Raw genomic sequence first — 25,566 nt, forward strand, 5'->3', positions numbered from 1 at the left:
GTATTCTCACTGAATCCTCATCTATACTTCTGTATGCTGAAGACTGGATGTCTAACCTACCAAGCAGTGACAGCACCTTACTTCCAGACTGCAATAAAGAACGCTCTGGAATCTGCAACCTCTCCGACACCTGGGATGCCACTACGTCCCTGAGCATGAAGCCCTCACAAAATAGCACTGTCACAAACCAGTCAAACAGCCCCTTCCTAATCCCAGCTACACCCATGTTGGTGCCATTGTATACTGACTGGAACAGTGCCATGGCGACCTGGGGCCTGGCATGGGAGGCACACATCTATGGTGCAGGTGGTGTCTTTGCAATGGTAACACTCGCCTCTGCACTCAATCTGCTTTGTTTGCCACTAAGATGTCCATCAGGGTGTGGTTACTTTGCTCTGGTCAGCCTGTTTCTTTTATCTGCTGGTTGCACCAGGTCTGTCTCCCTTCTCTATGATGCCTATGGCCACCAGGATCGTATATCCTCCACAGAGGCTTCACTCATGCTCTATGAAGCACCTTTTCCCTGCCTTACTGCAGCTTTTGGTTTGGTTTTTCTTCTCCTCTCGATGCGCTCAAGAATGCAGCTCTCCTATTCAGCCTTCCAGAGACCTTGTTTCCTAGCCTGTCTGGTTGTCTTGCACTTTGCTGCTGCATTTGGTCCAGTGACTTTCTTGAAGTTTTACCAGCAAAAGCCCCCTTTGTGCCTCCTTCTGTCATTGATCTCTCGTGGAGCCTTTGTGGCGCTCGCAACATTTCTATCTGCTGCCTATTTTGTGTTCTATATCTATGTTCGGGCTGACTCAAAGCACATCTATCATCTGAACAACACATCTCCAACACCTGCTGAACGCTACAACCGCTGCCCATTTGCTGAGAGCAGGGACTGGAATCGTGCAGCTGTAACTGTTTGTCTTTCAGCATTGTTTTCTTTAACATGTGCAGGACTGCAGTTATACGCAATGCTTAATGCTATGGGTGTTATTGGTGGCGAGGATGTCTTCTCCCCCTGGCCTTGGTGGGCTTTCCAGTTTAGCTGTAGACTGTGTGAGCTTGGAATTTGTCTCACCTTAGCTTTGGTGGTTGCCCAACCAGTTTTTTGTTCTGACCAGGTTCCAGCAGCTGGAAGTTGTTGGGCTGAACTTCTAGCATCCAAGTCCCCCATCCTGCCTGGGACCTACCAGTGGACAATCAGCCAGCAGGAGAAGCTTGCTATTGTTGACACCGTTGGGCATGGTGAGACAGAAAGCCTTCCACTGTACACTTTGATGGATGAGAGGCTTGGTAGCAGCCTGAACGGTTTGGACCTCCTCTACCACAGCAACCGGGCTTTAGCGTACCAAGACCTAGAGTTGGATTTAGGCTTACTGGGTTCAGAAAAACCTGAGGATGGGGGAGGCAGAGAGCGTTCAGGTGGATCTTCATTTACAAGCGACTCCACTACAGACCTGCGACCCCCTTCACCAATCAACTTGCGGCGTAGCATAGACGAGGCACTCTTCGGTGAGGCCTTGTTTCCCATGAGTCTCTTCAGCCCTGTTAGACCTATTCGCTTCAATGACACAGCTGTAAAAGAACACTGGACGCTTCCAAGCAATGGTCTCTGTGATCCTCTCTCCACCGACTCCAGTCTTTATCGAACTTCATCTTGCCTGGAGATGGCTTCTCAGTCACAGTTCCCTTCCACCCAGTCTCAAGGTGTAGCCAAAGAAGGAGGTCCAGCGTCTCCCTCAATGGGCTCATTCTCCAGTGGTTCATCCCCTGAACGTTGGAGAGGCAGTTCCTCTTACTGCTCTCTTTACCGTACCTCTCTCGCTGGCTCCTCTCTTGTCCTTTGCCCAAGATCTGAAAGACATACTAGGCAGTTTCTGCAGGAAGGGGGCTCAGAACTGACATCCCATAACCCACAAAGAAACTACCAAGCTCTGGGAGCTGCCTCACAGGAAAGCCTGAACCTTTCAACTGAGACTGATCAATCTGTGCAGCAAGAATTCATCACAGTTTGCAGACAAATGGATTCTTTAAGCATCTGCAGCGAGACTATAGATTTATAAATTTTTAAAAAAGAGACTGATTAAGGACCAGAAATGAGTGTCTGCTTTTCGCAGTTGCCTGGAATTTTAAATGGTATTTGATAGTGCATGTCAGCTTTACATACATCTTAAAGACTTTAGCTGCTAAAATGTTTCAGGAGGTCTGATGAGACTTCTTAAAGATTTAGTGAATGTCCCTGTGAGTCTAAGTGCCAAGACTGTCAAACGCCAAGAGACTGTTTGTACATTTTACATGTCTGATAAAAGCAAATGACAAGTGTTAAATTAAGAGATACCTTTACAGAGTGGTGATATAACAAGAAGATATTTGTACAAATGTTTTTTATGGCATTCCAACATTCCAGTAGGTTGTACTGTGAAAGATATAAGCTCCAAACTACTAATGTTGTAATATTCTACATAGGTTTACAGTTATTATACATAATCCTTGGTCTGGATGTTTTTTCAAAATGTAAACATCTCATACATAAATATATCTCAAAGTTATGACACAGCAGTGCCCTCTGCTGGCAAAAGAACAGTATATTCAGCAGCTGTTTCAATACATTCGTTGCTGTAAAAAGTATTTACTCCCTTACAGATTGTCTAGTTTTGCTTTTTTTGCCACACATAAATGTTACAAATAATCAAACAACTTTTAATATTAGACAAAGGTGATGAAAGCGTGAGTTAATTTTTGATGTTATTTGATAAATGATGTCATTTACTTGGAGAAAAAAGCTCTCCAAGCCATTCTGACACCTCCTTTGGTGGCAATAACTGCCATGAAGCATTTGCAACACCTGGCATTAGGCCTATAATTTCTTGAGATGTTTTACTTAGCTTTTTTGAGCAGGTTTAATTTAAAATTGCTGGTGCGTTTTAATATCATTGTTATTCTACATAACCTAACATAAGCTAACTGGACTTAAAAACACAAATCGGCGACTTTATTTTCACCGTTAGGATTTTCTAGGTAGAGAGCATTGTTCCAGTAGAAGTTAAGTTCCTTTAGCAAAGCAGCCCCAGACCATCCCACTACCACACCATGTTTGACTGCCAGTATGATGACCTTTTTGTGAAATGATGCACTAGACATATGGCAGATTAACAGGACGCATGCGAGGTGATTATAGAGTCTTGTACAGGGTGCATTTTAAACAAGTATTTATTTTTTGTATGTATTGGAGAGCATGGTGTATGTTACCAATTTAAGAGAAATTGTGAGAACTCAGATATCTGTATAATCACTTGATTTTGTTGGTGTTCTGTCTTCTGATTATGGGAGGTGGAAAATACAATGACCATAATTGACTGCCCACTGAAGGTGGATGTACTGGAAGGGGGTAATGACTGGGAAACAAAGAAAAATGACTTATCAAAAACACTATAAAACATACAGTATAATGAATTAACATTGTGAATACTGAACTTACTGCTCATATTATCTGAATTTGAAGTGTAAAGTCCCGTCCTCCAATGCTGTTACAAGAAACTAAAGGAGATATAAAAAAAAAATTGTTTACACAAAAACACGTTAATAATCTCATCTTAATAGCCTTTGTTATATCAGACTTACTTATACTTTAATATGTTCATTTCTTTATATGGGGCAGTATTATTTGACATGGTTCCAATGTAGAGGATTGGACTATGTGCGGAAGCCTGCATTGTGTCTTTTAACGACTACGTTTACAGCATAATAGAGAAAATAAAGTTTAGATGCTCAAAGTCCACTTGGAACGCAAAAAGTAGAATAAAATACAGAAACAACATGCACGTAGTAAATGTACGTTATCCAAATTTTTTCCATGTAAATTGTAAAACTTGCATTGTTAGTTTGACTCCACAAATCTGGTATCTTACAACCTGCTGGACAGCAGCAGGACAAGCTAAGCTGTTCTATGCTAAATTAGTTTCTGTATTCTATCTATACTACTTACCACTGTCCTCTTGTGTTTCCGTCGTTTTTTCATCTTTTAATACTACGTAGAAGGTGACGCTGATAAGATGCACCTGCGCTAGTTGATGAGGGCGCAAGAGATGGGGCCCTGTCAGGGGGTTCTTCACAGGTCGACCACAGTCATTGAAAACTGCGTGGCGATTTGAAGTTGGTCAGCCCTTGGAGACCCCCTTCTTGCTTGGTTTCCCAGGCTTTCCTATTGGCAAGCAGTCTTCCTGGATGGGATGCTCTTGTCTCAGTCTGCAGAATATTTTCTAAATTGTTGGGGAGCATCGAGATGCTTTCGTTAAATTTAAGATGGACTTCTATGTTCTTCGCATTTATGCCATTTTTGTCTTGTTTGTTGATAATTCTTTAACACTGAGCCTAAGCGAGAAATGTGAGGCCCACAGTCCTTTGGAAATTGTTCTAGGTTCTTTTATGACCTTCTGGATGAGTCACTGATTCTCTCTTGAAGGAACTTTGGTACCCCATCCACGCTTGAGGTTAATCACTGTTTTCTCCATATGTTGAGTATGACTCTCACTGTGGTTGTCTGAAATCACAAAGCCTTGGAAATGTATTTTACACCCTTAACAATTTTATAGGTCACTGACCCTGTTTTTTATTTCTTTAGAAATATGTGCTGCATTTTAAAATCTTTTAGTCTGCTTCAGGTTATCAGACAGGTTCTATTTAAGATATTTCATTTCACAACAAGAAATCTGTAAGTTTTTACAGCACCGTGCAAACCCGATAGCATCATCTCACTGGAATACAATTTTTTTTTGTAAGCTGAAAAAAAAGATGTGTATAATAGTCGATTTTTTTCTAAGTTTTAAAATAAATCTCAATATATGGCTTCGCAATGCTAATTGAAAAAAAGACAGATCATGCACAGTATTATGTATTTATTTTAACATATTAAAACAGAAAAAGCAACTTTTATCTTAAGAGTGTTTTTACTGTAAACATATCCTAAAATGATCTTCCTCAACATCTCCAGATGGATTTACTAAATTCTGAGACTTTCCCCATAAGTTTATGAAAACATGCCACTCTGTGATGGCAACTGCTTGACAAACTGAATTTTATACAAAAGGAGAAACATCAATAAAATGTCAGTTGTGCTTTCTGGATGGGTTGACAGGACTCAGTGTGTGATAATTAAGACATTCTGAACATCTGGATAACGTGTCTTAAAATGGGGAAACTGAAAAAAATAAATAAAAATAAAAGTCTTAAAACTGATTGAGGGCATACATTTCTTCATATACATTTCACCTACATTTTCTTGAAAGTCAGTCAAGCTGTTAGTTCACCTTGTGGGGAATAGAGAAACTGCATTAAATGAGAGAAAAAAACATAGATTTCAAGATACTGAAAAAAGTATGGCAAAGACAACCTCTGAACAATTTCGACTCCAACATCAACTGAGGAAACAAACAAAGATACTATGGCAAGAAGGTGTCTCCATGCACTGAGAAGACATCTGTCCATCTCTGTTTCAAGGCATACCTCTGTTGAACAAATAAAAACACAAAATCTGTGCCTGACAGGAAAGAAAATGATGAGATAAGCTAAATGCTGCACCAGTTTTGGTTTTAAGGTAAAAAAAAAAAAAAAAGAAAGAAGTGTAAATACACTTGGCAGTATGCTTGCAATCTAAGCACAATATAAATACAGCCACACTTGGCTCAATGAAAAAAAACAAAAAACATACAATATAAAAAACCCTTCCAGCTCAATTCAAAGTCACCAGGACTATACAGGTTTATTATAAAGAGTTTTTCTGTGGAAAAATATTCAGATTAAGAGCAGGGAAATACCCACTTTGCTTAAATGTTAATGGCTGACCCATTATCTATCCTAAACATAACAGATATTAGGTTTTGGTCCCTTCCATGGTAAATATACAAACACTAAAATGGGGCACAGGCTATTTGGCTTAGCATGATTGAATTTCCAAAGTGGAAAACACCACTGTGGATCTGTCTACTATTCTGATTTGATTAATGATGACAAACGTCTCAACTGTAAGAATGCACAGTACACCAAGTGGACAACATGTGCTGCAATCTAAGCAGCATACATTTGCAATGATCTGAAAATGTTAGGAAAGTTTTGTCATTACAGACTGGCACAGTGCACAAAGAGAGATGTGTTGTCTTGTATTTTGTACACATTTATGAGTCCATTGTTGAACTGGGATGAGTTAAGCTTCCGACGGTGCGATTGCTGGTAAGCATGGAACCTTAACGGGCCACAAAGAGATGCTGCTGATCTGCACCACGGCTGTTTCTGACAGGACAAATACAACACAGTGCAGCTTCACTTTGTCCCAACTAAACTGTAATCCCACACAATCTGGAATTGTTTCTCTCACAACTATCAGCCCATGCACACTAACCTGGTTTAGTGCTGCATACTCTTGATACAAAAAAAAAATAACCCTGATGCACCTCTTCTTAAGAGCAAAGTCTGAGGTGTTCAGAAAGTTGGTGTCGGTTTGAAGATTTGCCATTTGCTGCGATGCCGTTCTCCTCTCCAAATCAGCGGTTTGTGATGACTGAGGGCGTGGGCACAACGCAGAGGAAGCAGAGAGGGTGCTGTTGTGGATTTTGACAGAAGTTTTTCAACATTTGGTCACTGTCAGATTGGATCTCTTTCACGCCTCCGTCCATTTAGTAAAGTCGCTTCTCATAACTGGGGAGGCAAAGAAACGAAAGACTAGCATTTAGTCTACAAAAAAACAGGATCTTATTCAGTTTGAATTTATACTTTCTAAATGTATGCAGCATAAAATGTCAGTTTGAATAAACCTGAGCATATTTCCGTCTGTGAGCATTATAGCAAACTAAAAAAATGCTAATACCTAAAGATAATAGAGTGGCGCACCATGGTTATCAACTGCACTTTACAAAATCATGCTGCACTCACTGTACCGCTAAAATAACTGTATACTGTATGTATTACAACCTCTATAAAGATTTGTAAAAAGCCCTAAAATGCATTCCAACTTCCTTATTTAATGCAGTAGCAAACTACTCCCCAGGGCCTTTGGAAGAGTGAAGGAATAATAGCCTGATACTGAACTGTTTAGATTTTTCCCAAACTTACAGCAAAACCCTTATTTAAATGCTTTTTTTTAAATGAAAACTGTGTTTGTGATTAGGTACTTAACTCATATGTTATTAGCTATGTGCATTTCCATTTAACGGACAATAGAGCATCTTATCTAAGCAAAGCACATGGTTCCATGTAAAGTCTCAGAAGCGTACATTTGTGACAGCAGGTCAGAAAGTGTTGTTTTTGGCATCACTTCCACATAATCAGTTGACAATTAGATGGTTGTTTTAGATGGCTCTCCACAGATCTATCAGTGAGCTTTTGAGATTTATTTTTAACTCCCACACCATCCTCCTAACTGTGCACAGTGGCAAGATAAACATGAGTCATCATTAAGGCTGGTTTGTCAAAGTTCATGTTTTAAAATTTCATAGATTACTAACGAAAAACGAGTAGACACCCTGATAAAGATCTTCGCAAAGCAAAAAAGATCTACCCTGTTTTTTTTAGTAAGCTACTTACGAATGAAGTCCATGAACGCCTCCTTCCACCTGTGCAGACATAGTTCGCTTCTCAAACTTCAGTTCCCCAGAGTACATCATAGAACTAAGAAAAACAATGAAAATCTTTAATGTGGTGTACATAAATATTAATAGCATGCTTTAAATAAAAACAGAAAACCCACCGAAGGACAGACAGGCTCTTTGCACCGATGTCCTGGCAGCCATGCTGGATTCCAGCTATGAGGTATGGTATAAACTTGTGGATGGAGCCTTTGTCCTGGACTGAGCCCGACACGCCCTGAGCTACCTTCACCTTATCACCCTCACTGTGAAGAAGACATCACCCACTTAATCTCTAGTTTACTCAAAAATGAGGAGTGCATTCATGACCTTTGGGCTGTCACACACCTAAAGTAGCGCTTCTGGCTGCTGGTACTTTTCTCCATCGCATCCAGAGAACCCATACCCCGATATTTCTTCAGTCGCACACCGTCTGAGAAGAAGTACTCTCCAGGAGCCTCTGTGGTTGCAGCTAGCAAGGAGCCCATCATAACTGTTGCAGAGAATCAGAGGTTTTACACAAGCTACGATAACAGCAATTTAACAAGCAATTTGATATATCAAGAAACTGGACAGTGCTATTTTTCAACTTTATTTGACACAGTTCTGTATCTAAAATGTTTGGTTCTCACCAGTCGATGCTCCCAGAGACAGAGCCTTCACCACGTGGCCTACAGTCTGAATACCACCATCTGCAATCACTGGCACGCCAAAACGCCTCGCATACTCAGCTACTTTGTACACAGAGGTCCCCTGAGGTCGCCCACAGGCCATCACTAATAGACACGGGGTGGGAGGAGGGACCAGGTAAGGCAAGGCAGGACATTGGAGTTTAGTGGACTATATTGGACTTGCAGTTCCACTGTGTTACCACTGATAAGGGACTGCTCTTCATTTCCTCAGCAAACTTTTTTTTCTGCATTGCAATCTTTATGCTATGTTGTCCTGTACCTTCCTGCGTGATGCAAATGGAACCACAACCCATCCCAACCCTCAAGGCATCCACACCGGCATCAATCAGATTCTTGGCCTGGGCTGCTGTAACCACTGCAGAAAAAAAAAAAAAAAAACTAGTTACAAACAACAGTAAACGGGTCTTCCATTGCAGCGTTTTGTCAAAACAATTTCAAGAACAGTTATCAGTGCTTCACTGTAACCTTTACTTTGCTTATGTTTGATACTCAGCTGTTTCCAATAGCATCAAACTCACCATTTCCTCCAACAACTTGTAATTCAGGATGTTTTTGTTTAATATAGCTTATCATGTTGATCTGATACACAGAATTCCCTTGTGAAGAGTCCTGGAAAACACAAACATCTCTGGTCAAATTAAACTACATGTCAAAGAAAGTTCCACATAAAATAACAGATTAGGTGTAGATTTTACATTAGAAAACATCATCTTTGAAAACTTTAACCATTCTTGTCAGATATTTGTGCTGTTCTTTTTGGTAGGAAAACAAACATAAAAAATTAATATTGCAAAAACTACACATTGAAAATGAACATATTTTACCGTTTTCCTACCCAGACCTGGACAATATTTAAATTTCACACTTTTCTAGACTTCGTGCTGCATCTGTTGCATGGATTTCAAAAGGGTACAGCCCTGAAAGCTAAACAAACTGAAAGAAAGGCATTGCTGTTTCTGGAAAAAACACTCTTCAGTTGTCCTAAAAGAATCATTGCTGATTGGTTGTAATATAGGATTAAAATACATAAAAACAACTGCAAGTGCAGCACCCTTAGGAAAAAAACAACAGCATCAACCCAGGCGTTAGGTTTATATCGATTTATATCAATCACAAGTATTAAATGCCCATTATGCAATGCACTCGAAATGTTATTTCCTGGTAAATTACTATTGTAAATATCTGCTGCAACGTCGAAGTGGAATTAAAGTGGATCATCTGCTAAGTGAGTTAGGAAATACTGAGCAGATAAAAAGCTATACATTTCTATAAAAAAATGCTGCTTTAATGTTTAACATCGGATCTATTTTAGAAATATATAGAAAAGGCTTCACTTTTATGGTCTAGCAAGTATTTCAGTGAGTGTAGATTTGTACTTTCCATTTTCCAACAATTTCGGAGATTAAATATAAAAAAACAAAAAAGTCAAAGCCAACTGTAAGCTTTAAGATGTTTTAGACCACCGCAATCTATAATTCTGAAAGAATCTGCTGTGCTTTTCCAGTGTATTTGTCCACCATAATTCTTAAAAGCATACATGTTGTAAAGTAACTTAGTGGTCAACAACACCCACCAGGGGGTGATGTGTAGCTTAGCTCACTGTGGGGATGACACAGACACTAAAGTTCTCCTCAGGTCAAGTTCAAGTCCATACTTGAACACTCTGCTTTAGGTCATGATAATCTCTCTTCCAATAGTCCTGTTGAAAAAGGGCACCTTTCCCCTAAAAAAACAATGATAAATCATATGTACATAAAATAACACCTACCAATACAACAACATCAACCCCAGCTTGCACCAGTAGGTCTAGTCTGTATTTATCATCCTCCCTGGTCCCGATGGCGGCACCACAGAGAAGCTGTTTGCGTGAGTCTTTTGATGCTAGAGGGTAGTCTCTGTTCTTCTTCAGATCCGTCCTGGCAATAATGGCCACCAGCTCATCATTATCATTCACAATAGGAAGCTTGCCTGAAATGAGTGTGCCAAAGTGAGCTTCGGAAGCAACATGGGGAATGGTTAAAAAACTCTGCTTTAACACATTAATGTTCACCTTTTTTGCTCCTCTGCAAAATATCATTGGCTTCTTTCAGCGTAACACCAGCTGGAGCCACCACTAAATCCTCTCTTTTCGTCATAGCCTGAAAGATTACAAGCATAATTACAGTATTAAAAAAAATTTGATTCATGAAAAACTCTCAGAGCTGCCAAAATTACACACCTCCTCCAGAGGTTTGCCATAGTCTTTTTCAGAGAGGAAGTCAATATCTCTGGAGGTGACTATCCCAACCAGCTTGCTGCCCATTTTTCCCGTCTCCGTGATGGGAATCCCAGAGAAACCGTGCCTTACTTTGGCCTCAAACACATCTCCAACTGTGTGGCGTGGACTCATTACGACTGGGTCTGTAATAAAGCCCTGTTCGAACCTCTGAAAAAGAAAATCAAGAGGACACAAAGTCATGATTCATTCTCTAATCAAAGTGGGATTTTCTTTGTGAGTAAAGCAGCAAACAAGGCTCAAAAACTCCACACACAAACAGTAATACACCACACGCAACAAAAAGGTAACACATACGCAGCAAGAACAAATACATGCACACACACACAAAAAGAGAAAGTTACCATATGCTATATAAAAAAGATAAGGAAACAAAAATATGAAAAGTCAGAAGCGTAGCTACAGATTAATCCTTTGATTGTTTTTTTCCCCCATTTTTGTAAGACTTAAAACAAAACCAGTAAACCCACAACCATTCCTGCAGTTACAGATAAATATGGCATGCAGGACTAAAAAAAAAAAAACACAGAATAGTGGGGAACATGATAGAAACAGAAAGTATTCCTTTACCTTGACCTTCCGAACCTCGTTGGCTTGGAATTCCGGTGTGCAGTTGTGATGAATGAACCCCATTCCTCCCATTAGCTACCAAATAAAAAGGAAAGACAGTGTTTAACTTTAAAATGTTGTCATTTTAGATGAAAAATAAAGACATTCTCTGCATATTCTTACCGCCATAGCAATTGCCATGGCTGACTCTGTGACGGTGTCCATGGGGGAAGAAATGAGCGGGGTTTTTAGGGTGATCTTCTTGGTCAGTGCAGATGTCAGGTCCTGTGAGAAAACATCAAGGGTTGGAATTTAGATTTGACACTTTCTCCAGCAGGGGGCATATTACACCAAAGAAAAGAAAATGTGCTGTATTGCCTGGTTTCATTTTTTTCTTTTATTTATGCTCAATAAGGTGTCCAAAGTCTTTCAGTTTGGTATTACTCTGCGATTTCGGCAGATGAAAGTCAAATTAATGTCATCCATTCCTTAAGCTGTGCTTTGACTAATTACTATTTTCCCCTAAGCAACAGCATTAACCTTCACTTATCATCCACTCCCACAAGAACTAGCATTTTGGGATTTTTCCACTTGTGAGAGAGAAAAAAAAAAACAACAGCATTCCTTGCATGGGAAACCAGTAAATCAGCCCATTCTTGTCTCCGATTTACTCTTTATCGGACACAGACGTAAACTATGGAAGCTGCTCGTTGCATTTCTCAGGAGTTCATGGTGAAGGTAAGGAGTTACAAAATATTCTGTTTTCACTCAAAGGGAAGCTTTGAGCCAGAGAGGCATGTCAAAAACCTCACAAATTTGAAAAATGTTGCACAACAGCGCGAGATTTCAAGGTGGCCTAGTGTTTAGAGAGCAGGGTGTTTGCATCCTGGGGAGGCCACAAGTAGCCTGGTTTGAATCCCACAGATTGCCATTCTGGGTCCCTGAGCAAGAGCCCCAGAATGCTGCACAGCAGCCCACTGCTCCTCAAGCGATGGGTTGATTGAAGAGGGTCAATTTTGTTGTAATGTACAATTACAATGACAAATAAAAAGGTGATTAGTATTAGTATCTTGGCACTCATGATCAAAACATTAACATTTGCATGATTTTAAGAAGACATTACATTGTGATGACCGATTGTGATTTACTAACACACCACTTTCCCCACTAATCTTTCTTTCCATCATCATACTGTTTCAATCACTCTTCTTGAGCTTTATAATCTTCATCACCAAGAACTTTATCAGTGATGGGCATAGGAACAGAAAACCTCCACAGTATTCAACTGAAACAACACATTATTTGCCAAAGAGTTTTAATGCATGGGATCTAAAAATAGGGCTGCACAATATACTGAAAATATATCCTTACTGCAACAATAAATGGTGGAATATTATTATCACAGAGATGCTTGGATTGCAATAAATATTAGTTAATTATGCCACATGCTATTTACTATCTGGGGCCTGTAACTGCAAAATCCGGTAACAAGTGATGATATAGTGATATTCACCAACAATGTCGCATATTTATCTGATATTGTGCTACCCTTTTGCGACTGCAATATTTCACGTATAGATATTGAACTTTGATCATCTTCAGAATACGTTTTGCGCCTTTTAATTAAACCCGCATATTTCTTTGCCATCTGTGTTGTCATAACTTACTACGTTTGGTCAGATTTTAACATTGCACCAATCATGGGTTGGTAAAAGCTAGCTTACAAAAAAAAAACAACAACAAAAAAACACCACAATTTCACATTCTAAACAAAAACAATCTGCCTTTAACCGATTTTATACATATGCAACAATTTTTCTTACTGCTGATAAAACAACACATTGATTATTAGTTATAATAAGGTCACCTATTACATTTAATTATTGTTATTTTGATAGATTTAATAGCAAAAAAGAAAATACAGAATAAACACCTGCTAAATTCACAAATTTATAACTTTAGCCATTCTGAGCTTCAGAGTCAGCAACAACAGAAAAGTTTAAATTAGCTGTTTAATTAGTCTATGCGCTCTTGTACCAGCCTGCCGCCTGCTGCTTGACAGATATGCTATTTGTAGTTTCAGAACTGTAGTTTTAAACTAACATTACCATAATAACGATAATAGGTTGCACTCGCAGTATTCCACACCATTACTGTCCACGTTTTCGTGACTGGAAATATTTCCAAAATGCCAAATTTGTCCTTCTCATTAGCAAAGAAAAAGTATAGAGGCCTTTTTTCAGCCAGATGGCAAGCAGTGCACAGAAGCTTGTTGCGGAGGGGCAGTACTGAGTTATTTTAGCTCCAAACAACACAGAAAACACTGGCCAATGCGCCACTTTTTCTGCCATTTTATTTCAACGGTAAGACCGGTGTGACTAAAGATTTTAGGGGTTTTGAACCCTTCACTTTTTTAAAATACTTTTAATACTCATACCCAGCACGCTGCACAAATGTTAACGTGTTTAAATTATTTTATAATGTTTAAATTATTAAATAATGTCACACTGAGCCCATCACTGAGCCAATGAATACAGCTTTGGTGGGCTGCAAACTGCAGGCTCTAAAACACTGAAGTCACGAAGAGATTATAGATCAATTAAACTAAAACCGTCAGAGACAGACAGAGCAGAAGAGGGAGATTTCATCTCATCTAAAGGCTGGAGATTAACTCATCTGCTGTGAGAGACGCATGAGCCACTGACCAGACATGAATGTAAACATAATGGGTGTTTGTGCAGTCAGTGGTTAACCACACTAAGCAAAACAGCAAGCCAAAAAAAGAGCAGAGAAGATGTGGTAAAAAACAAAAAAAACCCACTATTTTATAAATAGCTAAAATAAGAGCTAACTTTTTCACCACGAGGGGAGTAAAGCCAGCTGAAGAAATGACTGGGTTACATAGACAGTTTTAGTTTAGAAAAAAACACACATTTGAACTTTAACGTCTGAGCTCTCTTTGTGCTCTGAAATATGGCCTTTATGTGAGTGCACTCACCACTTCATCTGAGGTAAAGTCGATGAAGCCAGGCAAAATCAGAAAGTCGCTGAAAGACAAAAAAGAAATCAGAAAGTAAGAGGAAAATAATGAAGATTTATGTACCTTCAATAAGGTCTTAAACATAATCAAGCTTTATTAGAAACTTCAGGAGCTACATATTAGGTGCAAATCAACATGTATAAGTTACAGACTTAATAATGTGACCAGATTAAGAACATCATTCATTTTCAGGTCAAATTGAAAAGCTGCAACTATCTTATTGCTAGGAGCACATCATCGTGCTTTTATATGGTTCCCTGAAAATAACATGGCTGAGCAAAGGCAACAAGCATAGCTAGGTACCTCACAACACAACAGGAACTAGAATGAGATCATTTGAGGAAAGGACACGAATGGCGTTTTTCCCCCCTCCAGGCAGTCTGTGTGTATTTAGTGGTTTTTGCAGATGGGTGTGAGACCATGCAGTGGAGGAATGGAAAGGAACAGGACTAAATGAAGCTTTGTATTTTTAAAAGGAATGCTGGACTTGAATTACATGAAGTAGGAATACAACCAAGAAAAGATGAGCCCTGCTGGTGTACATTAAGTATGAAGGAGAATGAAAGATGAGTAATGACTTGATCTATTTTGCTTTGGCGTGGCTGGAAACAAGGAGAGTCTAAAATAGATTTGCTGAATGGGACACTAAATTGCAGGAGTTCCACCCACAAACGTTAAGCAGGAATACACATCTGTTAACATTTAGTTGGAGCTTCAAACCTCAGCAGCATCACAGCCTGAACTGACTCAGAGTTGGAGCCAAACAGGCTCTGAATAATAAAGAAAACAAAGCTTGCCCATGGCCTTATTATGGTTCATTTGAATGTTAAATGTAGACAAATGCATGACGCTAAGCAGGAATGTTTTAAGGTTAAAAAAAAAAAAAGCCAGCTACTGCTCTTTGCCATCTTCTTCCTGTCCTTGGCAGATAAGGGAATCTGTCATTTTTGCACAAAAAAACATCAAAGCAGATAAAATAAACCCATAGAGTATTCTTAAACTCCAACATCATTAAAAACAAATGAAATTCCTGTGTGGATTTAAGTTTATACATAGCATGCATGGGCATTCATTAGTTGACAACATTATTCTGCATGCCAATCAAGACTACATGTTTTTGACATGCTGGAGATAATCTTGTGTGGCTCATATTAATGTACTATCATGGAATATGGAGGATGCATATTCATACCCCTTGACCTTTTCCAATCATTGTCACATAAACAACTCAAATGTACATTTACTTTATTGTTTTTTTATTTTATATTATAGACCAATAAAAGAAGTGGAGTCTGTAAAGTGGGAGGAAAATAAGCCTCTAATGGGTTTTTTTCTATCTCTGGCTCTTGGTTTAGGGTTGTTATCCTGATGGAAGGAGAACCGCTGTCCTAGTTTCAAGTCCTTTGCAAACAAACCAGTTTTATGACGGGTCGACACTGTATTTATCTCTATTCCTCTTTCCATCAACTATATTACTATAGTTTCATATCCGGTGCAACTCTCACTTTTCCACCAACTAATCTCTTGACAATAATGGTAAAAACAAAACGTAATCAGTCTTCTGATTCATGGCCTTGTATATAAATAACATGTGACTTTAAACATGTAAATCATTTTTGAAATATTTAAAAGAGGAACTAAACCCCATGTAAAGAATAACTCCGCCCCCAGACAAGTTTTGAAAAATCCCACCAAAGTGGGCAGCACCAAGTGTGAGGATGAGCGGAAAGGGTTATGTTGGACTGTGGTCAGGAGGACGAGGGAAAGTGGCAGCTAGCTTAATTTGCCATATTGAAACATGGAGAGTGACCAGTGCAACACTGGTAGTTTCGCCACAGATAGGTCTTTAGGAGGTGGAGGATTTTTCATCCCCCATTCATCACCAGAGGTTGAGAGAGGCTTTATGGAGCCCAGCAGGCCTGAGCCTTATCAGTTCAAGCTGCTGGCTCAAGGCGCTGATTCTGCAATGCCCAAAGCTGGCGCTGCTGTGGCAGTGGACGGACACTACAAGAGCACGTCTGAGTGAAACAGTTTTATACCTGAACATGGAGGCTGTGACATAAGCATGTACCAAGCTGTAGGAAAATGTAATAAAGGTCAACTGCAGTAACCACCGTTCAACCCTAAGAAGGCAGCACCAAGACAGTTTTTGAACAAACAATCCAGAATTAAACAAGTTTACATGAAATTACAAAAAAAATGAATAGCAACATAAAGATAGCACCCTTAAGGCCCTATTTATACAGTTTATCTGCAAAAACAAAGTTTATTGGGGGTTTAGGTACTCTTTAAGTAAACATGAATGTGCACCTATCAAATCCAAAGCATAGACTAAAATCTTAAGGGCAATTTCTACATGTGGTATTTGGTGATGCAATAATACAGAACATGTCTACTCTCACAAACAATTGTATTTGTTCTTGTGTCATCTTCCTACATTTTTCTCTAGTAAGAAAAAAAAACAAAGGATTTTAAACATCAGGTTTGTTTCAATAAAAAAAATTAAATAAATAAAGAGTATCACAAAAGCTATCACTGGCAAAGAAACCCCAAACCACTGTCTCCAGTAAATGACATGATGCTAATTCAAGCAGGTATTAGTAAAACAAAAACAGGATTGTTCTTGTTACTAAGCTGCAGCAAAGGAGAAACAGGATGAGGAAGGCCAGGAGTTTAGTGATTTCAGCTAGTAACTAATAGTTCTTCAGGGGTTACCTGTGAAGGGACCATTGATGAAAGTTGTAAATGGATTTAATGGTTGAGGATTTAGGTTTTCTATGAGTGAAATGAAGCTGCACATGCATTTCAATGTCAAAATCACAACTTTCCACTAAAATTGTTTTGGGATATGTAATTTATATACAGGTGAAACCAGAGGTTTACTTATATTGTATAAGAAGATGCGATATTTTCATGTTATTTGATATAATTACCTTTTAAAAATGTATGACTTGGGACAAACATCATGTGTCATCTTCTACGAGCTTCTCACAATAATTTGCAGGAATTCTGGCCAATTCACCTAGACAGAACTGGTGTAATTGAGACAGGTTTGTAGGCTGCCTTGCTCAGACACCTTTTCAGTTCTACCCAAAAGTTTTCAGTTTAACTAAGATCAGGACTTTGTCATGCCTACTCCAAAACACTGAGTCGTCATTCTTTAGTCACTTTGTAACTAATAAAGCAGAATGTTTACAGTAATCTTTTTCAGAAGACTCATTTGCCACCAAGCTTCAACATTATAGATATCTACAGGGGTTGGACAATGAAACTGAAACACCTGTCATTTTAGTGTGGGAGGTTTCATGGTTAAATTGGACCAGCCTGGTAGCCAGTCTTCATTGATTGCACATTGCACCAGTAAGAGCAGAGTGTGAAGGTTCAATTAGCAGGGTAAGAGCACAGTTTTGCTCAAAATATTGAAATGCACACAACATTATGGGTGACATACCAGAGTTCAAAAGAGGACAAATTGTTGGTGCACGTCTTGCTGGCGCATCTGTGACCAAGACAGCAAGTCTTTGTGATGTATCAAGAGCCACGGTATCCAGGGTAATGTCAGCATACCACCAAGAAGGACGAACCACATCCAACAGGATTAACTGTGGACGCAAGAGGAAGCTGTCTGAAAGGGACGTTCGGGTGCTAACCCGGATTGTATCCAAAAAACATAAAACCACGGCTGCTAAATCACGGCAGAATTAAATGTGCACCTCAACTCTCCTGTTTCCACCAGAACTGTCCGTCAGGAGCTCCACAGGGTCAATATACACGGCCGGGCTGCTATAGCCAAACCTTTAGTCACTCATGCCAATGCCAAACGTCGGTTTCAATGGTGCAAGGAGCGCAAATCTTGGGCTGTGGACAATGTGAAACATGTATTGTTCTCTGATGAGTCCACCGTTACTGTTTTCCCCACATCCAGGAGAGTTACGGTGTGGAGAAGCCCCAAAGAAGCGTACCACCCAGACTGTTGCAGGCCCAGAGTGAAGCATGGGGGTGGATCAGTGATGGTTTGGGCTGCCATATCATGGCATTGCCTTGGCCCAATACTTGTGCTAGATGGGCGCGTCACTGCCAAGGACTACCGAACCATTCTTGAGGACCATGTGCATCCAATGGTTCAAGCATTGTATCCTGAAGGCAGTGCCGTGTATCAGGATGACAATGCACCAATACACATAGCAAGACTGGTGAAAGATTGGTTTGATGAACATGAAAGTGAAGTTGAACATCTCCCATGGCCTGCACAGTCACCAGATCTAAATATTATTGAGCCACTTTGGGGTGTTTTGGAGGAGCGAGTCAGGAAACGTTTTCCTCCACCAGTATCACGTAGTGACCTGACCACTATCCTGCAAGAAGAATGGCTTAAAATCCCTCTGACCACTGTGCAGGACTTGTATGTCATTCCCAAGACGAATTGACGCTGTATTGGCCGCAAAAGGAGGCCCTACACCATACTAATAAATTATTGTGGTCTAAAACCAGGTGTTTCAGTTTCATTGTCCAACCCCTGTATATGTCTTGAGATGTTGCTTCAATATTTCCACACAACATTCTTTCCAGATGCCATCTGTTTTGTGAAGTGCACCAGTCCTTCTTGCAGCAAAACTTCCCCACATGATTATGCTGCCACCCCCATACTTCTGAGCCATGATGGTGTTTCTACTTGCATAAAGGTTTTAGAACAGATGAACGTGGCACTTTCTGATGTCTGGAAATCGTACCTGAATGAACCAGACATTTGGAGGACCACAGTTGTTCTCCTGATGTCATGCCTATTTCTGTTGGTTTTCCGATGGTGTCAGACAAGGAGGCAGGGTGTTTGAAGTGTAGCCTTAAAATACACCCACAGGTGCACCTCCAATTGACTCAAATGTTGTGACTCGACCGATCAGTTTACAAAAAACCTTATTTCAGCTGACCCTTCTCAAACAAATGGTATGGTAATCCTAATGTATGTGAACTTTTGACTTTAAAGAAAAAAAAAAAAAAAAAAAGATCTAAACCATCTGATCTAATGTCAGATGGTGAGAATAAAAAGGTTACGCGTCTTTTAATACTGTGTATGTAAACGTCTGGCTTCAACTATACATTTAAGTCGCAATTCATTGTTAGCTGACCCATAACACATGTGCCACCAGCATGCTAAGAGACAAGCAAGAAAAGGTGAGAAATTAGTGCTCAATTAGACCCTCTGACAGAGCAAAGCATGTGTAAGAAATAGAATAAGGTGTTACTCATGCATCCTGGGTTTACATGAGAGGTGAAGCACTTTTCTGATCCGTCTACATAAATAATAACAAAAAAAGTTGTGTACACTGGAAGCAAATTGTATCCCCATAACCAAGATCAAGTTAAGCATTAAAGCAAACTGAAGCACTTAAATCCGTGACAACCATCTTAAATTGTTTGATAAATATGATTTTTTTTTTCCTTTAAGGGCAATAATTTGCTTCCCCATTTAAATTCACCATTCTGGATAGACAGAGGGTTTCTTTAATAGTTTGAAGATGACTGGTTTACTCACTTGTAAGTCAACCCATCTCCTTTAGAGCATAGCTCTTCAGCCGTATGGCCATCCGAGACAACACACTGTTGGCCAGATCTGCTGGTTCAAAATGCGTTGACCATTACAAAGCACTGGTGTGCACACTTAACCCACCATTATGTGAAAACTGAGGTCTTAAAAATCGAACACCTTTTGAGTCGGTTTCACTATTTTACAGAGATGTGTGGAAAAAAACTTGCATTGTGTGATGCAGGGATACTTACTTGTATGTAAGGCCGTCACCAACTGAAAAGAGCTGCTGCGCTGAGAGCCCATCATCTGGGACGTAGCCCGTACCACCACTGATTAAATAATCCGCCATGCTGCCAAAAGTTCACAAAGAGAAGCAACTTCAATCAGAGGATCTGATTGAGAAATATTAAACTATGCACAAAAAGACAGGGTTTTGATGTTTTTCAGGAGCATAAGACATGCAAAATGCACTTTCGTTCGCTATGAATGTTAAATAAAATGGAATCAATTCAAAATAAACGCACTGTCACTACTTAAAAACTAAAATATTGCATCACAGAATAAATAAAAACCAAATGACAACAGAGCAATAGTCGTTACACTAAGTGTGGCATAGCCCTGACCCACTAAACACACAAATGCATTGCTGCGGCGAAACAGCACAATTTTTTTTATTTAAAAATTCAGATACAAACTCAGTTAAAATCATAGTAAATTAAATGCTGCGTAATACACACACGCCTGTGCACAATCATATATATCTTGACTGGAGAGTTACTGGCCTGGTGACCTAGATTAGATTATCTGCAGCTTGCAAACATTAGCTGCTTGCACTCCACACCCCTAGATAACAAAAATGTGGTGCTACAGATCATTCTTTGTTTACACAGGGGTGCACCAAGGTAGCATCTCTAAAAGACAATCTATGACTTTCCTTAGCATCTATTATGGGTGCCGCTTATCACTACATTTTGGGAAAAAGATGCAACCCAACATATGGTATTTACCTAATCTTGTTCATCTAACTGGCTTTACCATGCAATTTAGTTGCAAGACATTAGAAATTGATTGCAGTTGAAATATAGCTTAAATAGTATGTTGAAACCTTGCAACAATTAGTTTTGTTTATGGAAAATTAAACGTTATTGAAACTGTAAAATATTCTGTTAAATAATATAGTGAATATCTAGGAGGCTGTTTGGGGTTATTTTGACGGACTTCGAATGGAAACTTTGGATTGGATTCCCAACAGTACAGCTTAATTTATTTGAATTTGTGCAAACAACATTTTAAAAAAAGTTATGTAAGACTTGGGGGCTTTTTCGAGTTATGGGAAAACTATAGTAAGGACCATATTTAGCAGCTACTACAAACATAGCAGCTAAATGTCGTAACCTTACAACAATTAGTCACAGTTGTACGTTTTAATCATGCCGAATTACAGATTACGTTCACATACAATATTTATATTATAAAATACCCTTCTAAACAATATTCTGAATATTGAAGAGGAAATGTTTGGTATTTTGATTGATTTCTAAAGCAAGTTTGGTACTGGATTCAGAGGTGTACAGCTTCCTTTATTCGCCTGCAGACGAGAACGAAATCCTTTGCCAAATAACGCATTGGTCACAGAATTCACTGAAACCTCTGCAAAAGTTGCATTAAATGAACTAATTATTTCGAAGGGAAAGAAAATAGGCATCAAAAGCTGTTTACACAGTTCAGTCGCTACATCCACGTTAGCTAGTTCAATGATTAACATTAGTAGCCTTGAGCAACCATGTCTAATTATATCCAAAAATCACTCCGTCAACATAAATAGTACATTATAACCAACTGCTGGCAACATGAACTGACGAATAACCATATTAACGTAAAAGTTGACAAAATGTAGACTAAATCTTCCCCAAGCTTCTAACACGTTTACGCCCTTAGAACACAATACACGAATTTTTTGTGCTGTTAAACCAACTATATATATATATATATATATATATATATATATATATATATATATATATATATATATATATATATTAACGATATTGAACTCGTGAGTAACCACATGAGGTGCAACCCGTTTGCAGACATGTGGGAGTAGCTGTTAGCATTAGCAGCTTTGTTACCCTGTCTCAACGTTCACTAAAAGCTTCCGAGATTTTAAGATCTGCGACTGAAGCTTTCACAGCGTTTAGCAGACACGAACGCGGCTCAAATTGTTTACGTTCACCCCAGGAGTAAAGTCGAGCATCTTTCTTCTGGTAAGCTAGCAGCAGCCTCACAGACCAGATGCCCACGTTGACAAAACTGGGAACTACTTTCCAGTTGTGAGCCTTCGCACAACCGTGCGAGGGCGACGATAAATGCATAAATACGTCGTTACCTCGTAGAGAAATGAACAAGATGAAAACAAAGGTCCTTCGTGAGTCCAAGATAAAGGTCTGCAGTAAGTTGAGAAGCGGCCGCTCAGTCGCTGTCTGTTATGTACTGAGAGCAGCGTCACATCCCCTCTTCCCCACCTCCATCACGAGGCGAGTCAACCCCCTAAATCCTGCAGCTTCCTTTCAATCGAGATGGACTCATTTGCAAAAAAAAAAAACAAAAACAAGAGTTTTACATTTCAGATTTGTTTTTGAGTTCCACTGTTGGTTCGCATATGGCTGGAGGTGCTGACTTAGAAACTAAAAGCAGTTTCTGAATGTATTTCTTTATCAGGGCCGAGTTAATACCGGTAGTATGGGGCCCTAAACAGAAACCGATTTGGGGCCCCATTTCCAGTTGTCAGTCACTAACCACCTCAGTACCACTAGTCAGCTTCAATAGCCATGTTGCTGATGCAGTGCTAGATGAAATAATAATGCGTTGCAAAAGTAGTCATATCTCTTGAAGGTTTTTACATTTTACAGCCAAATATGTGTATTATACTGGAATTGTATGTGACATACCAGCACAAAAATACCTGTGGTTGAACATATACAAAAATTACAAATAAAAATCTGAAAGGCATGATTTGTTTTTGTATTCAGCCTTGTTGAGTGTTACAATGAGCACACCATCCCTATGGGGAAACATAGTGGTGGCAGCATCATTATGTGGGATGTTTTTCTTCAGAGAGCACAGGGAAGCTGATCAGAGTTGATGGGAAGATAGATGACGCTGAATACAGGTCCATCCAGAAAGGAAACGTATGCTCAAACATACTAGAATCAAATTGGTCATTAGAAGGACCTTAAAAAACTGGTGAGATAAAGCTATCAAATTAGCTAATTGATTGAGGTGAGCTGGAGCAGGGGCCCTGACATGAGGTAGCTGGGTCTTTAAAGAGAGCCACAACATGTCAGCTATGACAATAATTACAATTATGCACTATTTTGTGATCTATTGTGTAAAATTTTCAAAAACTACATTAAAGTTTGTAGCTGAAACATAACAAAATATAAACACATATAGCACATGTAACAACGTTTGCAAGGGACAATGAGCAGGCAAACCCGTATGATATATGTAATCTTGATTTTTGTATGCTTGACTTGTAACACAATTAACAAGAACATTTTGTGGCTTGGCAGGTCTTTTGAATTGATAAGCAAATACAAATAAGTCTTATGACTGCTTACAAATCAAAACCGTCGTGCTTTTTCCTTTCACTAAGTGAAACATCTTGTTAATGTTAGGAAAGGCTGTTTGAAATTTGGTCACATTCACATGATCCTAATTGGTCTAAAATGCACAGAGAGGTCACCACCAGCCCCATTTCATTCACATGAAAGCAGTTACACAAAATCTAACTGTGCAAGGTCGACAACACAGACACTACAAGCAGAGATACTTTCTTTTTGTTACAAATTTTAAAACCCTTCTATCTATTAGGTATTTTATTTTTTTAAGTCTATTGGGTTAATTTATATTAACTGCTTTCTGTTTATATAACTCATATTGGGCACTTACCAAGAGTCAGAGGATGCAAAGAAGAAACCTGAATAATATGAGCTACAATAACATTTAATTTCCCTTTGGGATTAACAATTATTTTTGAATGTAATTGAACAGGAACTAGCCTTTACAGGAACAGTTCCAAATATAATTCCTAACCCCTAAGTGCAAGTGAAACCTGTTTTCCTCATTGAGTCATCATCCTAACTGACACGTTGCCCTTGTCATCAAACAGCTGACAGCCAAAATAATGTCCTGTTGCTTTCTCATAACTAAATAAATTTAGTCATGAGAAAAGGTTTAGCAGGTTTTAAAGGGCAGGAGAAAAGCATTAATGCCAATCAAAGCTTTGTTATATGTGCCCTGACAAATATAATTCACCTTTTTTGCTGCATTATATTTTGGTAAGTATTGTCATACGTATCTGCCAAGTATATTCATTCAGGAGGTTCTGTTACACTGTGTTTTTCCTGTGATATTGAATGTGGGTCATTACAGATATGGGTCAGTGGTTCTTTTATGCACTGCAACTATTCTGAGCACTTGATTCAGCATTGTTTATCCTCCCCACTGCATGCTGGTTGCTCCTGCCTTGATGGTGAATCACATTGCGCCTCTGTCCATGTGCCTGAGGACCAGAGGGGCTCAAATTTAAAATTAAACCTGTCAACTCAAGATGAGCTATTATTGTTGTGTTAGTGTTGATTTGATCAGCATGAGGTGGGTCAGAGAAAACCAGGGATTTGCAAAGTGCATGTGTGTGTGCTGACATTTAGACTGACCAGACAACATGGTCATTTTTAACATGTGTGTCCTTATGGAAGTGCGTCTCATGAATCAGAATATCATCAAAACTTCATTTGTATTAACAATTAAATTAAAAATGTAAATCTCTCTTACACAGATCCACCCATGTTCATCTTCACATTCCACCATAGATTCTTATTGTGGTTTAGGTCAGGCCAGTTTACAAGCCAGTCAGCCCAGTGATGAAGTGCTCTAAAGTTTCCTGGTAGACACCTGTGCTAACGTAATAAAACTCAGTGGACCAACACCAGCAAATGACATGGCTCCCCAAAGCAACACTGACTGTAAAAAACTTTACTCTGGACTTCAAACAACTTGGATTCTGTCTCTACAATTCTCTCAATGTTGCAGTTATGCCTGCTGATTGTGTCATTTTTTCTTTCCACTCAATTTCCCACAAACATGCTTGGATATAGAACTCTGTAAACAGCCAGCTTCTTTTGCTATGACATTTAATGACAAACCCTCCTTGTGAGAGGCATAATTATCTTTTTGATAATATTCAAATTTACTGAAATGTTCTAAGTAAATGTGTGAAGGGACACTGAAAAAGCCAAGATCACATTTGGCCTATATGCTTACATTCCCTTCACCAATATTTTATTTAGACATTATGAGCTATATAGGAAATAATAAAGGATGAAAAAATATGTTTTTAGTCTAAAAGGGTTTTTAGCTTACGTTCAATACTCACTTTTCTGGAGAAAAACCTGCTTGAATCCGTGTGGCGTTGTAGCGCTGTGCTGCAGTTGCATGTCCATGTCCAGGTATATGCCGGATGTAATGATCACCTTCCTTGGATACTGCACTCATGTATGAAGGTTGTGTGTCCCCTACAACCCTTCGATAGTTAATCTGGCTCTCTCTCACTCCATCCACAAAGTGCTCGTATTCAAATCTTTCCATCATCGGCCCTGAGGTCTGACCCTGAAACTGCTGGGGCCCCTCAGCCTTGTAGTGCAGCCAGTGATTTATCAACAGAATTTCCCAAACAAGAAAGATATCCAACTGCCACTTAAAATGCTATATCCATGGGGAAATTATATCCAAATGAAGCATTATAAAAAAAGACTTATAAAATTTGCATAACAAATAGTCCTCCCTTTTTTTGAGTATTCCTATCTTAACCTTGGCAT

General features: G+C 39.2%; 2 protein-coding genes across 7 annotated transcripts in view; one reads left to right on the forward strand and one right to left on the reverse strand.

Annotated features, from left to right (window-relative positions):
- Positions 1-5,223, forward strand: part of prrt4b (proline rich transmembrane protein 4b) — a 44,213-nt gene extending 38,990 nt beyond the window's left edge. Inside the window, exon 4 of the mRNA XM_047389426.1 lies at positions 1-5,223. Within this exon, the coding sequence (XP_047245382.1) occupies positions 1-2,051 (2,051 nt within the window). The 3' untranslated portion in view covers positions 2,052-5,223.
- impdh1b (IMP (inosine 5'-monophosphate) dehydrogenase 1b) lies at positions 4,869-25,566 on the reverse strand. Of its 6 annotated transcripts, none has more exons than XM_047389427.1 (16): positions 25,125-25,566; positions 19,939-20,037; positions 19,694-19,774; positions 14,119-14,167; positions 11,304-11,405; positions 11,142-11,216; positions 10,515-10,721; positions 10,347-10,434; positions 10,065-10,264; positions 8,815-8,905; positions 8,556-8,651; positions 8,237-8,380; positions 7,953-8,097; positions 7,727-7,870; positions 7,564-7,647; positions 4,869-6,678 (listed from the first exon to the last, which is right to left on the reverse strand). In XM_047389427.1, exons 1-16 carry the CDS (start codon positions 25,337-25,339, stop codon positions 6,657-6,659), a joined length of 1,842 nt encoding a protein of 613 aa, XP_047245383.1. In that variant the 5' UTR covers positions 25,340-25,566; the 3' UTR covers positions 4,869-6,656. The 6 variants fall into 6 exon arrangements, with proteins under 6 accessions (XP_047245383.1, XP_047245384.1, XP_047245387.1 ...); XM_047389428.1 differs by having other exon boundaries at positions 19,694-19,771; positions 25,125-25,565; XM_047389431.1 differs by lacking the exon at positions 25,125-25,566 and adding an exon at positions 22,074-22,234 and having other exon boundaries at positions 19,694-19,771.

Source organism: Girardinichthys multiradiatus, chromosome 17 (assembly GCF_021462225.1).
Source record: "Girardinichthys multiradiatus isolate DD_20200921_A chromosome 17, DD_fGirMul_XY1, whole genome shotgun sequence".
NCBI classification, from domain to species: domain Eukaryota; kingdom Metazoa; phylum Chordata; class Actinopteri; order Cyprinodontiformes; family Goodeidae; genus Girardinichthys; species Girardinichthys multiradiatus.